The 20,751-nt window shown below is 45.7% G+C and overlaps 1 protein-coding gene across 2 annotated transcripts in view; it reads left to right on the forward strand.

The window, feature by feature from the left end:
• CHN1 (chimerin 1) overlaps positions 1-20,751 on the forward strand; it is a 452,576-nt gene that overhangs the window by 93,338 nt on the left and 338,487 nt on the right. For both annotated transcript variants that reach the window (XM_069616144.1, XM_069616145.1), the window contains exons 3-4: positions 10,229-10,267; positions 13,944-13,999. In XM_069616144.1, coding sequence (XP_069472245.1) covers positions 10,229-10,267; positions 13,944-13,999 — 95 coding nt within the window. The remainder of the gene's footprint in view (positions 1-10,228; positions 10,268-13,943; positions 14,000-20,751) is intronic.

Here is a 20,751-nt window from a genome sequence, read left to right on the forward strand (position 1 = left end):
ATAGTGGGCGGCAGCTGTCTAGTGCCTAGGCGGTTATGCTGCCTTTCAAGTGGTAAGCAATGGGGTACATCTCAATGAACTATATACCAGTGGTTGAGGACTGCTGGGGGAGGGTGAGTGGCCAGCCGACCCCTTGCCCTGTGGCACTATTGACGGGGACCCTGATAGTTTTGATTATATCATAGTGCCATAATGTGGGTGACTTGTAATCCTGGTGTTTTTCCCCTAATTGTGGGTGGGGGTGTGGACTTATGCCCTGTATATGATATGGCATTTATAACGCGCCTATACACAAGTGTTTCAAAGTGTGACGAGGCAAGGGAGCGGAAACAGAGGGAATACAGACAATGATCCTACTAGGACAGGTGACATTGAGATCGCAAGTGCAGGGGAGGTTGGGGGGGGGGGGGGGGAAGAGTTCTTGGGGGAAAAGGGGAGAGGGCAGTGCAGTACATAGGATGAGTAAAATAAATAAGACAATAAATAAAAGTGTGGCCAGCTGGTGGCAAGTGCAAGGGTAAGAGCCGACATAAGGGGTCCAGTGCTAGTAGGGGCTGTAGGGATACAGAAACAGTCCCGAGTGCAAGGGTTGCCAGGGGGCAGTGCAGGTGTGCAACTGGCTGGAGGGTACCTGGGCCCGAGATCAGAGGGTAGCCAGGTAACCAGTGCAGTTTCAGATTTAGCCAGGAGATTAGCAGGGGAGAGGAGGAGAGTAATCAGAAGCAAAGAGGAAGGTTGTGAGGTGCTTCCGGAACCAGAGATGGTTCTCCTCAAGTTTCAGAGAGGCTGTTCCAGAGGGAGGCACCAGCAGAAGAAAGATCTTCCACCAACTTGCTGCTTGGAGAAGCGACTGGCCTTGAGGGAGTTGGAGGAGGATGAGTGAAGAGCTCAAGAGGGAAGATATTTAGGAAGAGAGAGTTAAAGGTATTGAGGTCCAAGGCCCCAGAAGGCAATGGACAATGCAGAGGGTTTTGAACGTAATCCTCGCTGCCACTGGGAGCCAGTGCAGAGATTTCAGTCCTGGGGAGATGCAATCCCTGGACTTGAGGACAAGAACAAGTCTCGCAGTACTGTTTTGGATGAGTTGCAGACGGTGGAGAGTAGAGGCAGGCTGATGGCAGATTTAGAAAGAGGCTGTTTAAGTAGTCCAGCCTAGAGAGAACCAGAGCTCTGGAGATAGGGACCTTCTGGGGAAAGGAGAGGAAAGGAAGAATACCTCTGAGGAGTTGCAGCTGGTAGTGTGACTTCTTAGAGACGTCAGAGAGGAGAGTGTGGAGTCGAAGATGACCCTGAGGTTTTTAGCCTCACAGGTGGGAGCAGGAAGAGGGCCAAGAGAGACCGGCCAGAGAGTGACAGAAAAGGAGGGAGCAGGTGTGCCGATGAGGAGAATCTTGGTCTTAATGGCATTAAGGCAGAGATCATTGGTGGCACACCACTCCTGGATGGCGGACAGACGGTCAGAGATGAGAGAAGGAAAAGAGGTGATGGAAGGGAGCCTGAAAAGGAGCGGAGTGTCATCCGCATAGCACTGAAAGTTGGGGCAGAGAGCTTAAAATCGGTAGGCAAGAAGAGCCAGATATTGGTTGAACAACCAGGGAGAGAGAGGTTGGACCCCTGGGGAACACCACAGGTAGAGATAGAGGAGAGGAAGGACCCAAGTTGGACCTGGGAGGGTCGATCAGAGAAGGTCAGCCAAGCCGGGGCCTGATCGGTGATGCCCAAGTTATCACGAAGACGGTTGAGCAGGATGGCATGGTTGACCATGTCAAAGGCGGAAGAGAGATCAAGTAAGATGAGGACACAGGGGGTGTTGGAATCCAGGTTGGGGAGCAGGTCTTCACGGATGTTCAGGAGAGCAGTGTCTGTGCTTCTGGCAGCTCTGAAGCCAGACTGATGGTCATGGAGACAACCAACAGATTCTGTTTGAAGATTAAGCTGGGAGATGGCCAGCTTTTCCAGGAGTTTGCCCAGGAAAGGAGTGATTGAGATTGGACGATAGTTAGTCGGGCAGGGAAGGTCGGCAGAGGGTTTCTTAAGAAGAGGGTGCACAAGGGAGTGCTTAAGGGGGAAGGGAAGAGTCCAGTGGCGAAGGAGTGGTTACAGAAATCAGCAGGCGCCAAATGGTTTTGGAGTAACAGGTGTGAACCTGTTTTTACGAGACTTTCATAGATCAGACTTTTCTAGAAACCTCGTCTGGGGAGAGCCGGGGAAAGGCAGAGAAAGAGTGGGGAGAGTTGGTCGAAGAGCAGGGAGGAGGTGGGAGTGGGAGAGAGGACAGGATGTCCTGAGCTTTAGAGATGAAATGAGAAGCCAGGGCCGTGCAGAGGGCCTGGGAGGGGACAGGAGACGTAGACACTGCAGCAGGATTGGCCAGCTTCTTGCAGATTTTAAAGAGTTTGGCCAAGTTGTTAGATGCCGTGGAGATTCAGACTGCCTTTTGGAGCCAGTTTGTCAGAGGATGTACCGGAAGCGCGCCATTGCCTCTGTTACCCTGCACTCGCGTTTAAGGGTGATGAGGTCTGAGTCGTACCAAGAGTTGCCCTTGGCTTTGGGCTTTAAGCGGTTCCTCATTACAGGGACAAGAACAAGACCGTATCGGATATAGCAGAGTGGAGCATGGAAAGGGCTGTGTCAGGTGTGAGTCAGCGGGGTGGGGCGGGTTGTTAGGGAAAATTGGTTTCAGGTTTGCTGAAAATCAGCTAATCAGACAGACAGACGGACAGACACCAGGAAAGTTGATCCTTAATTGTTATAGTTGCACTAGATTCTCTTTTCTCCCACTAAAGGCACTACAAATCTGACATGGAAGCAGAGTATGTTGTCTGGCAAAGAAACAATATGTGTTGGAAAAACAAGAATGTTTCTTAATGTTTTCACATGTGTAAATTAACACTCTAAGTGTGCTAATGGTTATCAACAGTAGCTGGGATGTACACTGCAGCAGATGACGTCGGTCTACATCTACACATTTGTCCTTTAAGCTGATGACAGGCTTCCAATTTCCCTCCGGTAATTCATGTCACTCTTGATGATATTCCTCCAGGATGGGCCCAAGTCTCCTCCTCCCATTACCCTTCATCACTAGCTTTATCCCTGCTTAATGAACAGACTAGTGGAGTTGAAGTCTTACCATTCTTTCTTAATTCTCTGGGCTCATGATCTCGGTGAAGGTATTTTTTTCTGTCAGACTGGCTCTTGCATTAATTTGGCCCGAGTTGAGTTCTTTTGTGTTGTTCCGTAGACGTCCTTTTGCTTGGCTCTGCTCAGTAACATTCTCAACCCTTGTTTTTGTAGCCCGCTTATTGATTATTTGTTTTGTTCCATGGTGTCATTGTTGGTCCCTTTCATCTGGTCGTACCCACCTAAAACTGATTGAAGTATTTTTCTTTTGTGCATGGTGATCCATGACCAGGACTGCCGTGAATGTCATGTGAGGATTGATACTGAGTTCTTTGCATCACTGTTCAAATCGCAAGGCACAGTTCTGGCCCTGCCTTCGAAAGAAGCCGGCAGGGAACGGGCTCGGTTCACCACTCTCACGCCTTCAGGCTTGGGCGGTTGGCACGATCATTGGGAGCCATCGAGGTCCTGCTCAGACAAGGGAGATCGCCATAGCTGTGCCAGATCCAGATCCCGGTCCTTGACGCCATCGAGATTGTCGAAACCTGTGAAGCCTTCGAGGAAGGCGTCGACGCCATCAGCGCCGTGTCCTTTGAGGGCGAGCCCTGAGTGCGTCCCTCGATTAAGTTGTCGGCACCTCGTTCGATGCCGATTACCTCAATGCCGTTTGTGGAGGATTTGCCAGAGGTTCCCCGGAGGGCTCTGGAAGCACCGAGGAAGGCTCTCAGTAAGTCTCTGAGACCTATTTTTGAGCCCTACTCTGTTCCTCCTCCCAGATTGGATTTGTTCCAACCTTTGGAGTATATTTCAGAGGTGGAGGAAGGGACTGATGATGAGATGGTTGTGCCTCCTGATGTCCCTGATGACCTTTTGTCGGGGCATAGTCAGATGGAGGAACTCTGTCAGTCCTTGCATGACGCCAGTGGTCTTGACACCTCTCCGGAGGTGGAGTTTGGCAGGCCTGAGCCTGGGACGTGTGCCGAATCCTCCTATAGGCGTCTCATGTCAAGGGTGACTGAATACTTGGGATGGTCTGCTCCACCTGTTGAATTTGATCAGGATGATCTGACGACATCCTGGACCAAGGTCCACCCACTGACCCGGTGTTGCCATTTCACATGGCTTTGCAAAGAGGGGTGGCGGCGGCTTGGACTGCTCCGGAGAGTCTCCCGTCAGTGATTAAGTCGCTTCCGAAAAAACACCTCCCAGCCAGTAGTGACCCCTGCTACTTGTGGAAGCACCCTACTCCGGAGAGTTTGGTGGTGCAGGCGGCTATGGCCCCCGCAAAGCAGGCTGTGTACCCTACCATCCCTCCTGATGGTGACAAAAAGCACTTTGATGGTTGGGCGAAGAAGGTATTTTCATTTGGCGGTATGGCTTTGAAAGCAGCCAACTCCATTCGTGCCTTGGCGAGATTCACTCACACTCTGTGGAATTGTGTATCTTTGGCGGCTGAGCATATTCCCGAAGGGGAAGAACCGGATGGTTTTCTAGCCCTCGTGCAAGACGGCAAGGATGCCATGTGTGAATCCGTTCAGTCGGATTTGGACACGGCAGACTGTGCCAGCCGGTCCATGGCTGCGAGCACCTTGATACGCAGGTTTGCGTGGTTGCGGAAGTCGGGGTTTGCTCCTGATGTGCAATCCCGGCTTCTCAACCTGCCCTTTGCTGGAGTTCATCTGTTGGCAGTAAGGCTGACGAGAGCCTTGAGCGGTTGCAGACCTCCAAAGCTGCAGCAAAGTCTTTGAGCACTGCAGTATGTCAACCTCCACCTTTTCGTCCTAGGGGACAGCAATGGAGGGGAGGTTCCTTTCGGTACTTCTCTACCTTTGGTAGATCGAGAGGAGCTGCCAGTCAAAGAGGCCACCGTAGGAGTACCAGAGGTGGAAAGCAAGGTACTCGAGATGCCAAAGCCGCTCGGGCAGTTGCCTCTTTGTCCTCTGGCACTGCCGCAGCCACGTCCGCTCAGTCATGAGGCCATGTCCCATGGTTCGCCGGTTGGGGGCGGACTTGCGCAGCATCTTGGAGAATGGCAAGCCATTACTTCAGATGTGTGGGTGCTGGAGATCATAGCCCACGGCTACTGTCTTCCCTTCCGGCAGAGGCGTCACGACAATCCACCGGGGAAGCTCTCTTTGAAGAGTCCGGATACGCTCCTTTCGCAGGAAATCCTATCCCTGCTGGAGAAAGGCACCATAGAACTGGTGCCTGTAGCAGAGAGGAACAATGGATGGTATTCCCCTTCTTTTTTGATCCCGAAAAAAGACTGGGGACTGAGACCCATCATGGACTTGCGTTGGTTGAACAAGCTCCTCAGGAAGGACAAGTTCAAGATGCTAACTCTTTCTCAAGTCCTCCAGGCCCTTCAACTTCAGGATTGGTTGGTGTCTCTCAACCTCAAGGATGCTTACTTTCATGTGCCGATTCATCCCAAGCACAGGAATACCTGAGGTTCGCGGTTGGCAATTCGCATTTTCAGTTTCGGGTCTTGCCTTTCGGATTGACCTCCGCCCTGAGGGTCTTCACCAAGCTTATGGTGGCAGCGTATCTCAGGAAAGGGGGGATTCACGTCTACCCCTACCTGGACGATTGGTTGATCAGGGAGCGCTCTCCTGAGCAAACCCTAGATTATCTGTCCATCACCTACCACTCCCTTCACAAGCTGGGCTTCTCCCTCAATTTAAAGAAGTCCCATTTGACACCTAGCCAGCGGCTCCAATACATCAGAGCAGTGCTCGACACATCCCTGGGGCAGTGTTCGCCTCCCCAGGTGAGGGCTCATCACATTCTGCAGATTGTGGACCAGTTTCAAAGTGCCCAGAATCTCCGGGAGTTTGAGTTCTTGAGGTTGCTCGGCCTCATGGCATCCTGCATTTTCCTGGTGCCAGAGGCCAGGCTGCGGATAAGATCTCTGCAGTGAGCTCTCAAGATGCAGTGGTCGCAGTTCTCCAGCAGGATGTCGGATCCCATTCAGATTCCGCCCTCGGTCGCACAGGATCTTCTGTGGTGGGCCGTCGAAGGCAATCTGACGAAGGGAGTTCCATTTTGGCAACCTTGGCCGGAGGTGACGATCGTGACGGACGCATCCCTCACGGGTTGGGGAGCTCATGCCAACGAGTTGACAGCCAGCGGCCGTTGGTCTCCGTCGGAGTCCAGACTGCACATCAATCTGTTAGAGCTGCGGGCCATCAGCCTAGCCCTGAAGGCTTTTCTGCCGTCTGTGCGGGGTCACTCCTGTTGTGCGGGGAGGCGATGCAGTTCTGGTTCTGGGCCATCCAGCTTGAAATTTCGATCACGGCTGTTCACCTGGCCGGAGACAAAAACGCGGACGCTCTGAGCAGGCAGAGCACGGTCTCTCACGAGTGAGAGTTGGCTCAGGAAGTTCTTTTGGAGATCTTTGCCCTTTGGGGAACCACCAGTGTCAAGTCCGGGAGATTCTGCTTGCGGGAATTGCCTCCAAGAGGAATCTTAGGGGACGTGTTCGTAGTGGAGTTGTCCTTCCCTCTGCTGTACTTGTTTCCTCCAGTCCCGTCATTCCACAAGTGTTGTGGAGGTTTGGTTCCCGAATGATCCTCATTGCTCCGGCATGGGCCAGGAGAGCGTGGTACCCGAACCTTCTAGACATGGCCATCTGCCCTCCACGCCGTCTTCCCTATCGAGATGATATGCTCTCATGGGAGGCGGGGTCGGGGTTCTCCATCCAGAGGTCAAGTCTCCCAGCCTTCATGCTTGGTATCTGAAACTTTGAGGTATAAGGATTGGGACCTCCCCGAAGACGTGATGGAGGTGTTGCTTTCGGCCAGAAGGCCTGCAACAAAATCCCTGTACCTTTGCCGTTGGAGAAAGTTCTGTGACTGGTGCAGGGTACAGAATGTGGATCCTTTCCAATGTTCCATTCCTTTGGTTTTGTCTTTTTTGCTTTCCTTAGCCCACAAGGGCCTGCAAGTGGGTCCCATTAAGGGTTACCTGGCGGCGCTGTCCATATTTAAGCGCTCGTCTGAGGAATGTTCTTATTTAAAGATTCCTTTTGATTTCTCAGTTTCTAAAAGGGCTAACTAATGTGTTTCCACAGTCGCCTTTCCTGGTGCCAGAATGGGATTTGAATTTGGTTTGAAAGTTCCTAATGGGAGCTCCGTTTGAGCCCTTACACTCTTGTCCATTGCGACTGTTGGATCCTAGGAGATCTTTGAGTTTCTATCTCTCACGAATGTCCCGGGTCAGAGTGGATGATGAGCTCTTTGTTGGTTATGCTGGAAGACGCCTGGGTCAGGCTGTTTCCAAGCAGACCTTGTCCAGATGGATCATTTTGACTATCTCTGAGTGTTTCCGTTTGGCGGAAAAAGACCCTCCAGTGGGCTTACGGGCTCACTCTACCAGGGGTGTGGCTGCCTCCACTGCTCTGCAGAGGGGTGTACATATTCGCAACATTTGTGAAGCAGCCACATGGGCCTCTGGCCATACTTTTGTGAGGCACTATTCCTTGGACTCCATTCATGGGAAGGATTTGGCCTTTGGTAAGGCAGTCCTCTATTCAGCCATTTCATTGGGCATTCTAAAATTCAAAAATTGTAAATTCTTTTCCCACCTCCATACGTTGGTACTGCTTTGGGAGTCTGTCATAGATGTGGAATACGTCGGAGGACACAATCCTCTCGAAAAACAAGTGACTTACCTTATCTGGTAACGTTCTTTCGATGGGATGTTCCTCCGACGTATTCCACATCGCACCCTCCCAGCCTGCTCCTCTACAGAATTTCTTATGCGATTGCAGCTTACGTCGCCTCAAGGCTTTCTGCAGTCATACTGGCAGGAGATTGGTGCCACACGTTCTGGGGGGAAAAAACTACAACTGAGGCTACGGGCGCCGTGCATACTATATAAAACATCCGGTGACGTCGACCCTGGACGGAGGCCCTTGAGGAACAACATATTGACGCAGGACACCCTCTGCCAAAAATTTTCCGAAGCAGCACAGCTGCGCTCATTACCTGTCATAGATGTGGAATATGTCGGAGGAACATCCCATCGAAAGAACGTTACCAGATAAGGTAAGTAACTTGTTCTTTTATGAGCAGCAAAATTGTCATTTAAAGTAGTCTGCAAGTTCTTTAAAGTATAAGCGGTATTGTTTCCAACTGATGTCCAACACTGCCCACTTCATGCATGGGTAAGCCCCTTCATGCACTTGCTGTCTTGGTGAACAACTGCGTCCAGAAATAAAGAAAAATCTCTCCTCCATCAAACCCACCTGAACTCTTGATTGCTGAAATCAATTTCCTCGAAGTGAGGTCAGGTCTGTTGTGTGTGTGTGTGTGACACTTGCACGCTCTGCGGGCATACCTGTGATCCTCATCTTACCCTGTTGTCACGTCCACTCCCTCACATCCTGTCCTTGGCTTCTCCTACTTCAGGATTGCGATGGGCGCATGACATGACCATCAGTTTACGCATCTCTGCTTCAGTGTGTTGACACAAAATTTACAAAATCCATACATTGTGTTCTTCATCAACTTTTCCATTAACTACATATCTTGCTCCTACTTTTGTGTGTTCATGACTGTTCTTTCATACTTCTTTTCTAGCCATTCTCTCCCATTTGCAGCATATTTTCTGCTCTTCAATTTTCACTGATGCTTCCGCCCTTTGCTTATGTGTCTCTCTCATTGTAGTCCCTGAAGTGTCGGGTGTTGCTAGATCTGGAAAAGATCTGGGTCCATGCTAATGCTGGGACTGTCGGGAATCGGGCTTTGCTTCCAGTTCTAGATGCACTTCTGTTTTCTAATTTTGATTTTCAAGTTGACCCTTATTCTAGTCCACCACCATCCATCCTCTGTAGCCCGTCTATTCCCTCTAGCTTTATTTGCTCTGCTACCCACTCTTGCTTTTACTCCGTAACACTTTCAGCCTTTTTCACTTGATGGGTTAACACACTGGAACTACTACTCAAGTCTGTGGAGGAGGAAGAAGAAAGGTAAAGGAATAATTGCTGGAGCGTGTGGGCGAGAAGCAGTAATAGGATAAGGACGAACAGAACGGACAAAGTGGCATGATGCGATTTAGGTAGGGGGAATATGAATTGTATAAGTAGAGGTGCATATGTCATGATAGGCAGTGGATCAGATGGAATGCTGATCTAGAAGGAGGGAATATAAAACTGGCAGTAAAAAGCATTCTCCATGAATGGTGGTTTCCAGTACTTTGGAAGAATTATAATAATTAGTGGGAGGATGGTTGTGGGTGGCCCGGAGATCTGCTTGGGAAGCCCTTGAAGTGTGGAGGCCAAAATTGTTGCGTAGCAATTTTTTAAGCACATGCTGCAAATCCCAGGTATGTAATTGTTAATGCTAAACCAACTCACAAGTGGAAGAGTCCAGGGTTGGCAATGTGAAAACTTGGATGCCAGAAGCAGAAAGAGGGAATAGGTACCAAGCCACCCTACAAGAGTCAAACATTCATGGCCTTTCCATAAGGGGGAATTATTTAGCTATGTGGGGGATGTAGAGCTGATGAATTGACATAATTTAACTGCTGTGCAGAATCAACTCCACTAATTTAGGCCAAATCCCAGATATTCTACATATAAATTATTCTATACTGACTGACATCAAAGGCAAAGACGTGCAGCCCAGATTACAAACTGGTCATAAAATACATAATAACTGTAGGTTATGCAATATAAAGACACATGTGGGAAGGACATGAACGTAAGAGTTGTCATGAGACTAGTTAATCCCTCACGCACCTGCCCCATTAAGTCTGCTGTTAAGACTCGGTGAGCATCATCTTCTGTTCTACGCTTTTTCCGATCATTTCCTTGTTGATGGAAACCTTTTATCTTGTCTGTTTTCTTTAATTCACCAATTATCATGCTTTTGTTCAGTTGTCTGACTTCCAGGTAAGGCGCTTTGATGTTAGCATTGTATGCATAAAAGTAAATTTACTATTGACTGCTAAGGCTAGTTGGAGTGTTGTAGGTAGTCTATGAACTCTGTAGATGGTCTCTGAACCCTGCATTGATTTTGAGTCTAAAAGAAAATATGCTTTGTTCCTCTTTAGTAAAATTGTTTACATTGTGAGTGTGTGGTAACGCTCTGTCTATTTTTTTCAGATAACGATGAGTACAGACCACCTGTTTGGAAATCTTACTGTAAGTATCAAAAAACATTCTATTGATTGCTTGTATTGTTGTATTCACCTAGTTACAGCGCATACATTTATTTGAATGTAAATTGCATATGGCATAATGTTTTTTAATATGACCAACAAAGTCACTGTAGTTTTATTAGTAAATATGTTGTTACTTAAATTCTTCACACTAATAGACATTTACACTTTACAATCAGACTTATAACTGAAGGTAGAAAATAAACATAGACCATAAAATATGCCATTTGTACACAACAATTTAAAATAAAATTTAAAGAATCAGATGTTCACCGAATATTGCTGAAGCCTGTCCACGATGGATAACCTTGCCTTTCCAATAGCAAATGATCTATTTTATGAATTTCAAATAATGCAGGGTGATTAACCTTGAGTCGCAACATCAAACTACCCCTTTCTTTCCGGCTGTGGCAGCCAGCTCGAAAGATAAACTAAAGCAATTAAAAATTAAGCAATGCATGAGGAAAATGCCTTCACTCCCATTTGTTTCCCAAAAATACCTCTCCTCTCATACCCAGTGCAAGGGTGCAGAAGTACGATTCTGACACATTGGTGGCATGCTTGCTGGCAAAGACTTATTTTCTTTTTCTTTACTTTTATATATAAATATATCTTGCCCTATTTCTAAGAGGGGTTGCCCTACGTCAACAAAAAGTCAAAGGCATCTGTCAGGATGTCCACTAATGTAAAATGTCCACCGTCCTGTGTCCAAACCTATTTCGGTCCCTTACACTCTAGATTAACTAACAGAAAACTGGGTAGCTTCTTGATCCAGAAGGAGGCTTCCCTCGTTTTGCATGCCAATTTCAATGTTCAGTTCTTGGTGAGGAAACAAGTTGTTCTCCTATTTAATTAAAACGTCCTTGAAGTTGGATGCTCCTCCAAATGTATACACAGACAACCGGATGGATGGAGAATGGTCTTCCCTCCTTTTCTTTAAGTCTGTCTTATTTCACACAAAAAACTTTCCCAAACATCAAGGGGGTCGGGGGGTGGGGGGGGTCTCTTCCACTGTTTTTTCTCTAGTTCACAAATGGAACATCAAGTCTGGTTCACTATCCTGCCAGACTTGACTGGAAATATTCATGTTCCAGATAATGTTGCTTCTTTTAGCAATGGGTCAGGTCTTCGACCCCTTATCTTAACTTCACACACAGATACACACCCCTCTCTCTCTCTTTTGTGTGGGTCCCAGACTAGGTTCTCTCACGACCTCCCCGTTTTGCTGTGAACCTCCACCCCTTGGTTGCGTGCTTCTACGGACTGATGTGGGTCCTTGACCACTGGGTATGTTTCTTACGGGACTTCCCCCGACTTTGCGTGGGCCCCACATCCTGGTGTGCTGCTCTTGTGGGGCTTCCCCAACTTCTTCCCAGACGCTTCTCTCAGGTTTATGGCATGTCGTACCCAGGCCTGGTTCACTAGCTTGCCAGGCATTGTTTCTCATGTGTCTTCTTGGCTCTTTGGAAGTATGGGTACGAGGGACATGGGGTTCTTCAGCCTTCGCCAACCACGTCATTCATTCTCCTTTGTCTCTACCACCCGCTACAGTAACCCAAGTACTTTTCTTGGCGTTACTGCCATGATCGGGCAGCTTTGTGGAGCTGCTTCTTCTTGCTACATGCTTCCACACGCCTTCCAGCGGTCTCTGTGTGTTCTCGAAGCTGTCCCAGGTCTTGACCTTCTCGGCCTGTGCTTCTCCGTCTGATTGCTTGGTCCGCCATATGGTCTCTCGCGGGCCTCCTATTCTCCAACCTGACAACGGGGAACATTGCGTGTGTTCGGCGTGGCTCAGTCAGCCTTTCCTGTTCCCCACAGCGAGCCTCCAGCCAGTTCTCGGTTCCTCAAGGGAGGATCTGACAAAGTACAGTCCGTCCCTTTTTATCTTTGGCTCTGCCTCTAATTGACTGTATTGCATATGTTGGTTATGCAGTAGGCTTTTGCCTCCCTGCCTGTTCCCTTTCTGTGTCAGTGGTTGTATGAACTCCATTTGGGTAGCCCTAGCGCTTCCTCATCTCAGTATGGTCTTTGTGGGTGGGGTCTTCTACTTACGTAAATATCGATGTGTGGTGGACCACAGAATAATGAATCGGGTAAGAGGAATGAGGGGGACTGAACTGGAGCGGTTGCATTCCGCGGTCTCCCAAGATAGTACTCACTGGTCCCATAGATGAGGGTTTCCCTCCCCATGAGATCCAGCCACTGAGTACCACCCCCAGGGACTATCTGGTAGCGGACTCGCCTCTCTGGCCTCATGAGAAGGGGCTCACCCATGGAAGCGGTGACGAAACCCTGGGATTCATCTCACCAGTTTGATAAAACCTGAATACAAAATGGTTGTGATCTGCTGCCAGACTGAACAACTTGGGTTTCTGCTATGTATCAAAGGATTTCATGAGATCCAATTGGCTAGTTAGTCACATTTTCTGGTGGCGTGAGGGAAAACTGGGTGTCTTCTACGGGGGTGGGGGGGTACGTCCTGAACCTGCCTTTTTCACTTGAACATCCTACTAAATGCCCTTTGTTTCTTCTGCAGTAGAATTCTATACGGCTTTAGTTATCCCTGCTTTAATAGCACTGATGCCAGCGGCCAACATTTCCAGTTGCAAGGTCCTAGCCAGGGTCAAGAAGTCACTCGCCCCCCTCAATACTCCTCATACACATAGCACACTATTTTGTATTCTCAAAGTCAATTATCACTAGCCACTAGCTAGTGGCGAGTGGACATTTTAAGGCCTGTTTTAAGCTACTTCATGGTATCAATTTCTACCTGCATTTGTCTAAACCACTTATAAACGGGTACTAATGTGTGCAGAATGCCTTTTCATATTTAGCAGTGGGTGCAATTTTATGTTAATAAAAACTGCTCCGATTTTGCTCTACTTAACTGGCTTCCTGATGAAAGGTAGATTAGTTTAAAATCCTTATACCTGCATTGTAAGGGCCTACCTATATACTAAAACAGTACATTTCCTTGGGTCATTTGCAATCACAAACCCCTAGGACAGGGTTTTTAATGCAATAAGTTGGGGTGCTCTGTCGCCTGCTTTTTCTTGTGTGCGCTGGTATGCGCGCACTGTAAGTGAGAGTTTCATAATCTGTGTGTTTTTGCTAAAGTCACGGGATTTCGATTTTTGCAAAGGTAGCTATGAAAAACATGGCAAGTTTACATTTTTAGTATAATTAACTATTTTTAAAATGTATTGTTTATTAGTAATGATCACTTCTAGTATATATTGTAGTCACAATAAGAAAGTTATACTCTTGCTGAGTAAAGCACAATATTACCACCTAGAATAACCCATATATTTTATTTTGATAGGTTATCATTCCAAGATGGACAGTCTGGTATGCCTCCATGCTCAAGAGGGAGGGGACAAATAACACCAGTGAGGGCTCCAGGCCTTTGTGAACATAAGAGCCACACATTTTTATAGTTGATAAATATGCCTGTGATAACAGGGTCATAACAGGGTTGTATGCTCAAATCACCAAGTACATTATGCACACTGCGGTTGGTGCTCATTTGATTGTTCACAACACCGTATCGTACGTAATTAGAGTGTAGCTACAGCAAGTGCATAACATTTTTTTAAATGTAATGTGTCATTACTATAATATTTTCTAAAATTAGCCCATTTTATTAATTTTTCCATCAGTATATCAGTTGCAACAAGAAGCGCCTCATCCTCGAAGAATTACGTGCACTTGTGAGGTAGGTATTTGCATGCATTAACACTTTATTTTAGCACAAATAAACACGTCTCCGATACTGTCAGCGTCTTGGTTAACTACTGTATCCACCTTCTTGGACATCTCTTCTATAAATCTAGCCCTCTTCAATCAAAGTACACCTCTACCCATCTTTCACCTGATTTTCCATCATTTACATCTACCTTCCATCCCGCTTGTTTCCTTATTGGCCCACTCTGTTTGTGCGAACAGCCTCCCACCTATTTAGACATTTCCATGTGTAAATGTTTTTTTTTTTTTTTAACTCTCTCCTTTGCCTCTCCTCTCATTATCACCTATGTCCTGCCACTCTCTGCATAGCCTGTCTCTTGACCCCTTTTGCCTCCATGATTTTTCTGCCAATTACTTAAATAGATGGGTCTTTAGCTGAGATTGAATTTGAGAGGGGATTAGTAAGTGCTTGGTATGGTGGTAAATAGGGGTTCCTGATTTTTTGGATCCTCAAGACGAAGTACTGTTCTACCTTCTAGGCCTCCAGAGAAAGGCGGGAACCTAAAGCAAGCAGCTTGTCGTGTATAGTTGGTAATGTCTTAGGGCAAGTTGTTTACACGCACAGGAGGGTATTCATATTGGATTATAGAAGTCGAAAAATAGAATATAAATGTGCCCTGCTGTTCCCCACCAAAATATCATCCAAAATAAAATAAGCACTTGCCCCTTTTATTAAAGCCTCCTTCTGCTGATACATGATTTCTGTGTCTGTCTTTTCTTAGCACGCAGTATCCTATTTTTCATATGCCCCAGTAAGCCTCTGCATGCCACATTAGAAGTAACATTTTAAAACGGATATACAAAATTCATACCCTCACCGTAATTGCCACAGCAGAAACGAGTGAAGTGGAATTTCATGAGCCATGGAACAATGAAAGACTAAGGGTTCATTTCAAGATACTATTATTGTTCAGGTTAGTTTACGAATATGGGGTAGTGACGTCAAGGATGCGCAATGGTCCATCTCCAAGCAACTTTGACTTGAGCAAGGAAGCAAAATGGTACCCCTACTAAAGTCTGAACCTGGGAATTCAGTGAATCTCACATAGAGAGAACCTAAACATCTGCCCGAGTCAATGTACCGTCTCGATTGGTTTAACAAGCGAATGCACCTAGGATAAATTCAGTGTAAAGGTCCTCTGATTGGCGTTCGATACCTGCAGTTTTGCAGCCTGAATTATTTACACGTCCCCAACATTCTCTCTTCTGGAACACCTGAGGCCATCACCCCTTTTTGCCTAGAGGTCAGTCTTTTGATGCCTTATTTGCACATGACTCTTTATTTGCAGGAAGCATGGCTACCTGAAACAGCTGCTATTCAAGGTTTTACTCTGTTTGCTAAACCTGCAATGAGAGGGAAAATAAGTCCACCTAAAGGAGATCGAATTAAAGGCATCAGGAACGGTCTTCCAATTGAAGCCATACATATGAATCCTGTGAAACATTTTTGCATGGCCTCTTGCATAAGACTAGCAGGAGAGAATTGGATCTTGGATGAGAGCTTAGTCGTTAACATCTACGAGCCTTCGGACCACGCAGTTACTCATACCATTTTGGAGGACTGAATGGTTAACCGACCCAGATCTTTGATCCTAGTGCCGGTCACTTTAATGACCAATGCACGCTGGATCACCATGTAGATGAAAAGCTTTCTCGTGCTGTTATTTCTTTCTCCGTCGGCCATCCTGAGATAAAACAGTTAGGGAAAACATTGGAGTCAAGTACTAGGTGACTGGGGATTATTAATGAACAAGTACCTGGGGATATTTCTGGTAACTCCACCTGAAAATCCCAAACCTTTAAATCAACCCTATTTTTCATAAATGTTGGTTATTTTAATAGGGTGAAGATGGATATTAATGACACAAATGCGGTCATGATGTACCTAAGCCTGGTGTTGAACATTGATTTTGTAAAGCTGGCAGTGATAAAATCGTCAACAGTAATTCTAACCAGTGTTAAACTGGTCAAAAGAACTATTGACGGTGAACATTCTGGTGTTTATTTACATTTTTAAAGCTCTCACACAGCCTGCGGGCATCGAGGCGCTGTTACAGTAATTGTTTTTTGTTTTTTTGTTGCGTAATTGTAATTTTTGTCTTAGTTGCGTATTTATAACGCGCGTAAATACCGGGAGGTTTCTAAGGCCGGACCCGGGGATCGAACCTGTGTTGCTTCCAAGGCGAACACGTTGCTGCTGAGCTATCCTCCCGGGACATTGTTACTGAAGAACAGGGGATGCTGGTAAACTGGAGGAAAGACGCCAAAATATTTTTCCGTCCAGATGAAGAAAATGACCTTGAAATTACATAGTAAATTACCCCAACCCCTGCTCAGTGAGGTCAATAATAGATCATATGTTCGTCCACACCCAAGGAAGAATTGAAAATCCAGATTGCAACTAAGGAAGATGGCCTGTGGTTAGTATGCTGATGCGATTAAGTATACAAGTGAAAGCAAAAAACACAGGCAAACATAACAATTGTGTACGTTCATGTAAAAATACAAAATGAAGAGATATTGCCAAAGGATGTTAACTATTCTGGTTACATATACACAAGCACGTTTTGGGATTTGATAGGCATATAGGTGCAAATCTGTAGATTTATCCCATTGGTGCTTAATCTCCAAAACTGAGATTTGACATATTAGATGGAAGTTATGTTGGATCATTTCACTGATGAAATGATCAAGATCACCTGGCCCACACGCTTTAACCAATGTAGTAATAAGAAAATCAACCTCAAACGGTCATCCATCCTAGTTTGTCGTCTTTGCATGTGTAGCTGGTACTGGAGTGATTCTTTTCTCTTAAACGAATAGCATCTTAATTCCCTTCTTTAAAAAGGGTAGCCCAGTAGGATGCAAAGAACTATCATAAAATGGTTCTTCTTTATTCTACAATAAACCTGCTGACCTCACAACTATTGCAAGACCCATCTATTCGGGTTGGGAAATACTCAATTTTGTCTCCCTTCCATACTGGATTTAGGAAGGGAATGTCTTTTGGCTTGAATACCCTTTTCGAGAATATTAAATGCCAGATTGCCAGATTGTTCCCAGATGGGTATCTTCTGTGTATACTAGGTTTCTGGTGGACTCTTCAGCGCCTTTTGAACGCTTTGATAGAAATGTATTATGGCAGAAACTCTTTAACAGGGAATAGATCTGGGGCTATTAAAAATGTTGCACACTATAGTTGAACACACCTAGTCCAGTAAGCCTTAATGCAGAGGTTATTGCACCAGTCCCATTAAGATGAAACACAGATTAAACAAGGTTACGCTGATGACCCGGTTGTATTATACCGGATTCAAATCAAGCTACAGCAAAGTATTAACACCATCGAAAATATCTGCTTAAAATAATTAGTTGGAGGCAAATATCATCAAAACAGAAATGTGTTTTAATTCAAGCAATATTGCACACAAAGGTTTATTTTGTAAACTTGCAGAGGTCATCATTATGTACTACTACCCAACAACATTATTTATTGGATGTTTGTAAGGTGCCTATATGGTGTTTCATGTCGTCGTCCGACACAAAAAAAGGGAGAATGATACAATAACGGTACTACTAGGCCTTGTGACATTTGGATCGTGCAAGTGCAGAACAAGAAGTGCGATGGGAGGGGAAGTGCAGGTCTGAGCAAAAAAGTGCTGGTGGGAGTGAGAATTGAAGGAGGTGGGGAAGTGCAGGTGTTACGGGAGTGCCATGGAGAGCAGGTGAGCACAGGGAAAAGGGGGGGCGTGGGTGGACTGGGCGGAACAGGGCCCGGGACCCTGTAATGCTCAGAGGTAACCAGGAAGCCAGTTATAGAGGAGGAAGGAGTTAGCTGGGGAGGGGGAGAGAGGAGGAGGAGCAAAGGAAGGTCTTGAGGAGCTTCCTGAACTTAAGGAGATCTGGCTCAAGCCCGAGAGTGGCAGGGAGACCATTCCAGAGGGAGGCTCCTGCAGAGGAGACACATCTACCCCCCCACTCTTTGCTTAGAGAAGCGACGGATTGGCAGAGAATTAGAGCTAGCGACCGAAGGGCTCTAGCGGGGAGGTATTTAAGGAGAGAGAGTACTCTTGTGGATGATGCAGAGGGTCTTCATTTCGATCCTACAGCAACCGGAAACCAGTGAAGAGAGATTAGGTCTGAAGAGATGTAGTCCCTGGGCTTGAGGCCATGAATACATCTTGCAGTCCTATTCTGAATTAGTTGAAGGGGACGAAGGGAGGATGAAGGAAGATTAAGGAAGAGGTTGTTACAGTAGTCGAGCTTAGACCGGACCAGAGCTGAGGAGAAATGGAGTTTCTGGGGGAAGGCAAGGAAAAGGAGAATACCTCTGAAGAGGTGCAGTTGGTGGTCCTTCTTGGCAAGGTCAGTGATGTAAGGAGAAAGAGGAATCCAAGATGGCACCACGTTTTTTGCCTCTCAGGAGGGGCAGGGGAGGGGGCTCACAGACGGCAGCCAGAGGAGCGAAGATGGGAGCTGGGGTCCCAATGGAAAGAATACTAGTCTTACTGGCATTAAGGCAGACGTCATTGGCAGCATTATTCCACAGAAAGCACAACTATAGGATTCTGAAAGACTGGCTTAAGTCAAAAACTGCTCCGGAAAAGCACTAAGGACCTTTGACATTACATATGTTAGTTTTTCTTTGCTGCCTGTAATACAGTCCCATAAGTACACTTTAGCACCAAAGGTTCTTTTAAGGCAGTCTAGGCCAACATTTGCAGTCTGATTCTGGGGTGGCCTGTGGCTCTAATCTTACTGGAATTGGGGTTTGTCTATGGAAGATAAGACTTGTTTATACTTTTAAATCACATAGTCCTTGTCAAGTGGCATCCTAGCTATTCTTTGGGGGGCTATATGTAGAGCGAGGCATTCTTAGTTGAATTCTTTTGCTGAATTTAACTATATGCAAACCATCAAAAATAAACCTTTAACCATTGGCTCTTTTTAAAAAAGAAAAAGTTTGTAGGAGTGGAACCAGAATTTTAACGTGTGTGCAAAACGGATGGCACACGAGTACATCTGGATTGTGCTTGTTTACCCAGAGAATTAAACATATGCCCACCAGCTCCTGCTTGTTTCCAGGCATGTTTAATAAGTTGGAAACACTGGCAGCGCTCGGCCTCAATTGAACTTAGTGTTAGATGGCAGATATTGTAGATTGTATAGCATTAAGCTGTTGAAACACTTAAAATATCTACACAGCATTACGTTTAAAAATGTACAGTTTATAATTATGAGATGTTACTGGTTTGCAATTTCTTAACAATAATTATTATTTTTAACAAACATTGTGCCGTTATCAATTCAAAATAGTATGATTTTGGAAACAACTGTATCATTGATGGTTGAATATGAATTTCTTTTTTTTTTAAATGGTCATTTAGTGCATGCGGATTACATCTGGACTGGATGGCACTGTGACTAATGTAATCAATGCAAGGGCTAAAATATATTTAGTAATTCATTCGTTGGGTATATTCTACATTTTTCACGTGAGTGTTGACGTTCTTTTTTTTTATTCAAGTACTTTATATGCTAGTATCATGTGCTAGCCTCTTGATGGCAAACGTTGGATGAAGACTGCAATCGTCGCATTCATTTGATGTTGCATTGTCGGATTTTTGGATCCCATGTCCATCACAGTTGATGAATTTAAAGATAATCCCTTTAGCATTGCACTACAACTCCAACACTTCATCTGGGTGCCTTTGAGTGCTCTTGGCTAAATTCACAAGATAAATTTAAATATTAATTAAATCTTTGCATATCAGGACCCCTTGTTTTTAATTGCTTTCAAACAGACTTGATGTTGTGCAGCTTCATGCATATTAATTAGTGATGTTTAATTAATGTTCTTTTGAAGATGAGCCTGCGGCCTCCAGTTCCTACTGGAAAATGAAAGGACAGCAGACGGCTTTATTTTGACTAGCTTGGAAGAGATTGGGAAACAAGGTGAATTTGGGGTTGACAATGTATAGCACTTCAAACGTGAATATTGAGATGGCAATGCAATGCATATATGCTAAAGTAGCAGATGTTTTAATACGACAGTCGAGCAACAGACAGTGGGCTAAAAAGGAGCAAAGCATTGGGAGGCAGTGGCATGTGCAACATATACATTCTTATTTGTCCGGTTTCGGTAAGGTTAGCTACCAGACCAGATGTTACCAGTAGAACATCGGGATACCAATGCAAACCAGAAAACTATAATATTTATAGTTGGTGTACAGATAATGAAAATTACCAATGTTCCCTCTAATTATTTTTCTCTAAGTGCGGAAATGGTAGGCTTTCGTGCACACATAATTGTTCATGTGCGCAACTCACTAATGAGATAAGTCACTTTGTGAGCATGCACAGTTAGTGAACTATCATCCCCGAAGTACGTTTGGAAGGGAATTTCCACACCCAACCACTGTAATTCTTTATGAGGAAGTGTAAAAGGGCATCCTAAACACCTTTCCCAAACATATAGGCTACAAAAAAACAAATGCCATATGTGATTATAAAGAGAATTCTTCAATCAGTCCAAGACTTCAATGTCTGCCAGAGAATCTAGCAACAGTACTCCTATGCAGAGAAAAATAAGTGTACAAAAAAGCATTGTATGCTCTGTATAAACAATTGGTTTAGTTGTGGCTATTCATTTGTCGACACTGCTCAGAGACAATGCTGAATTGTGTTTGTCATTTGGAAAACCCTCATATGCATTACAGAAAA

Source organism: Ambystoma mexicanum, chromosome 9, assembly GCF_040938575.1.
Source record: "Ambystoma mexicanum isolate Mex_15411 chromosome 9, UKY_AmexF1_1, whole genome shotgun sequence".
Classification (NCBI taxonomy): domain Eukaryota; kingdom Metazoa; phylum Chordata; class Amphibia; order Caudata; family Ambystomatidae; genus Ambystoma; species Ambystoma mexicanum.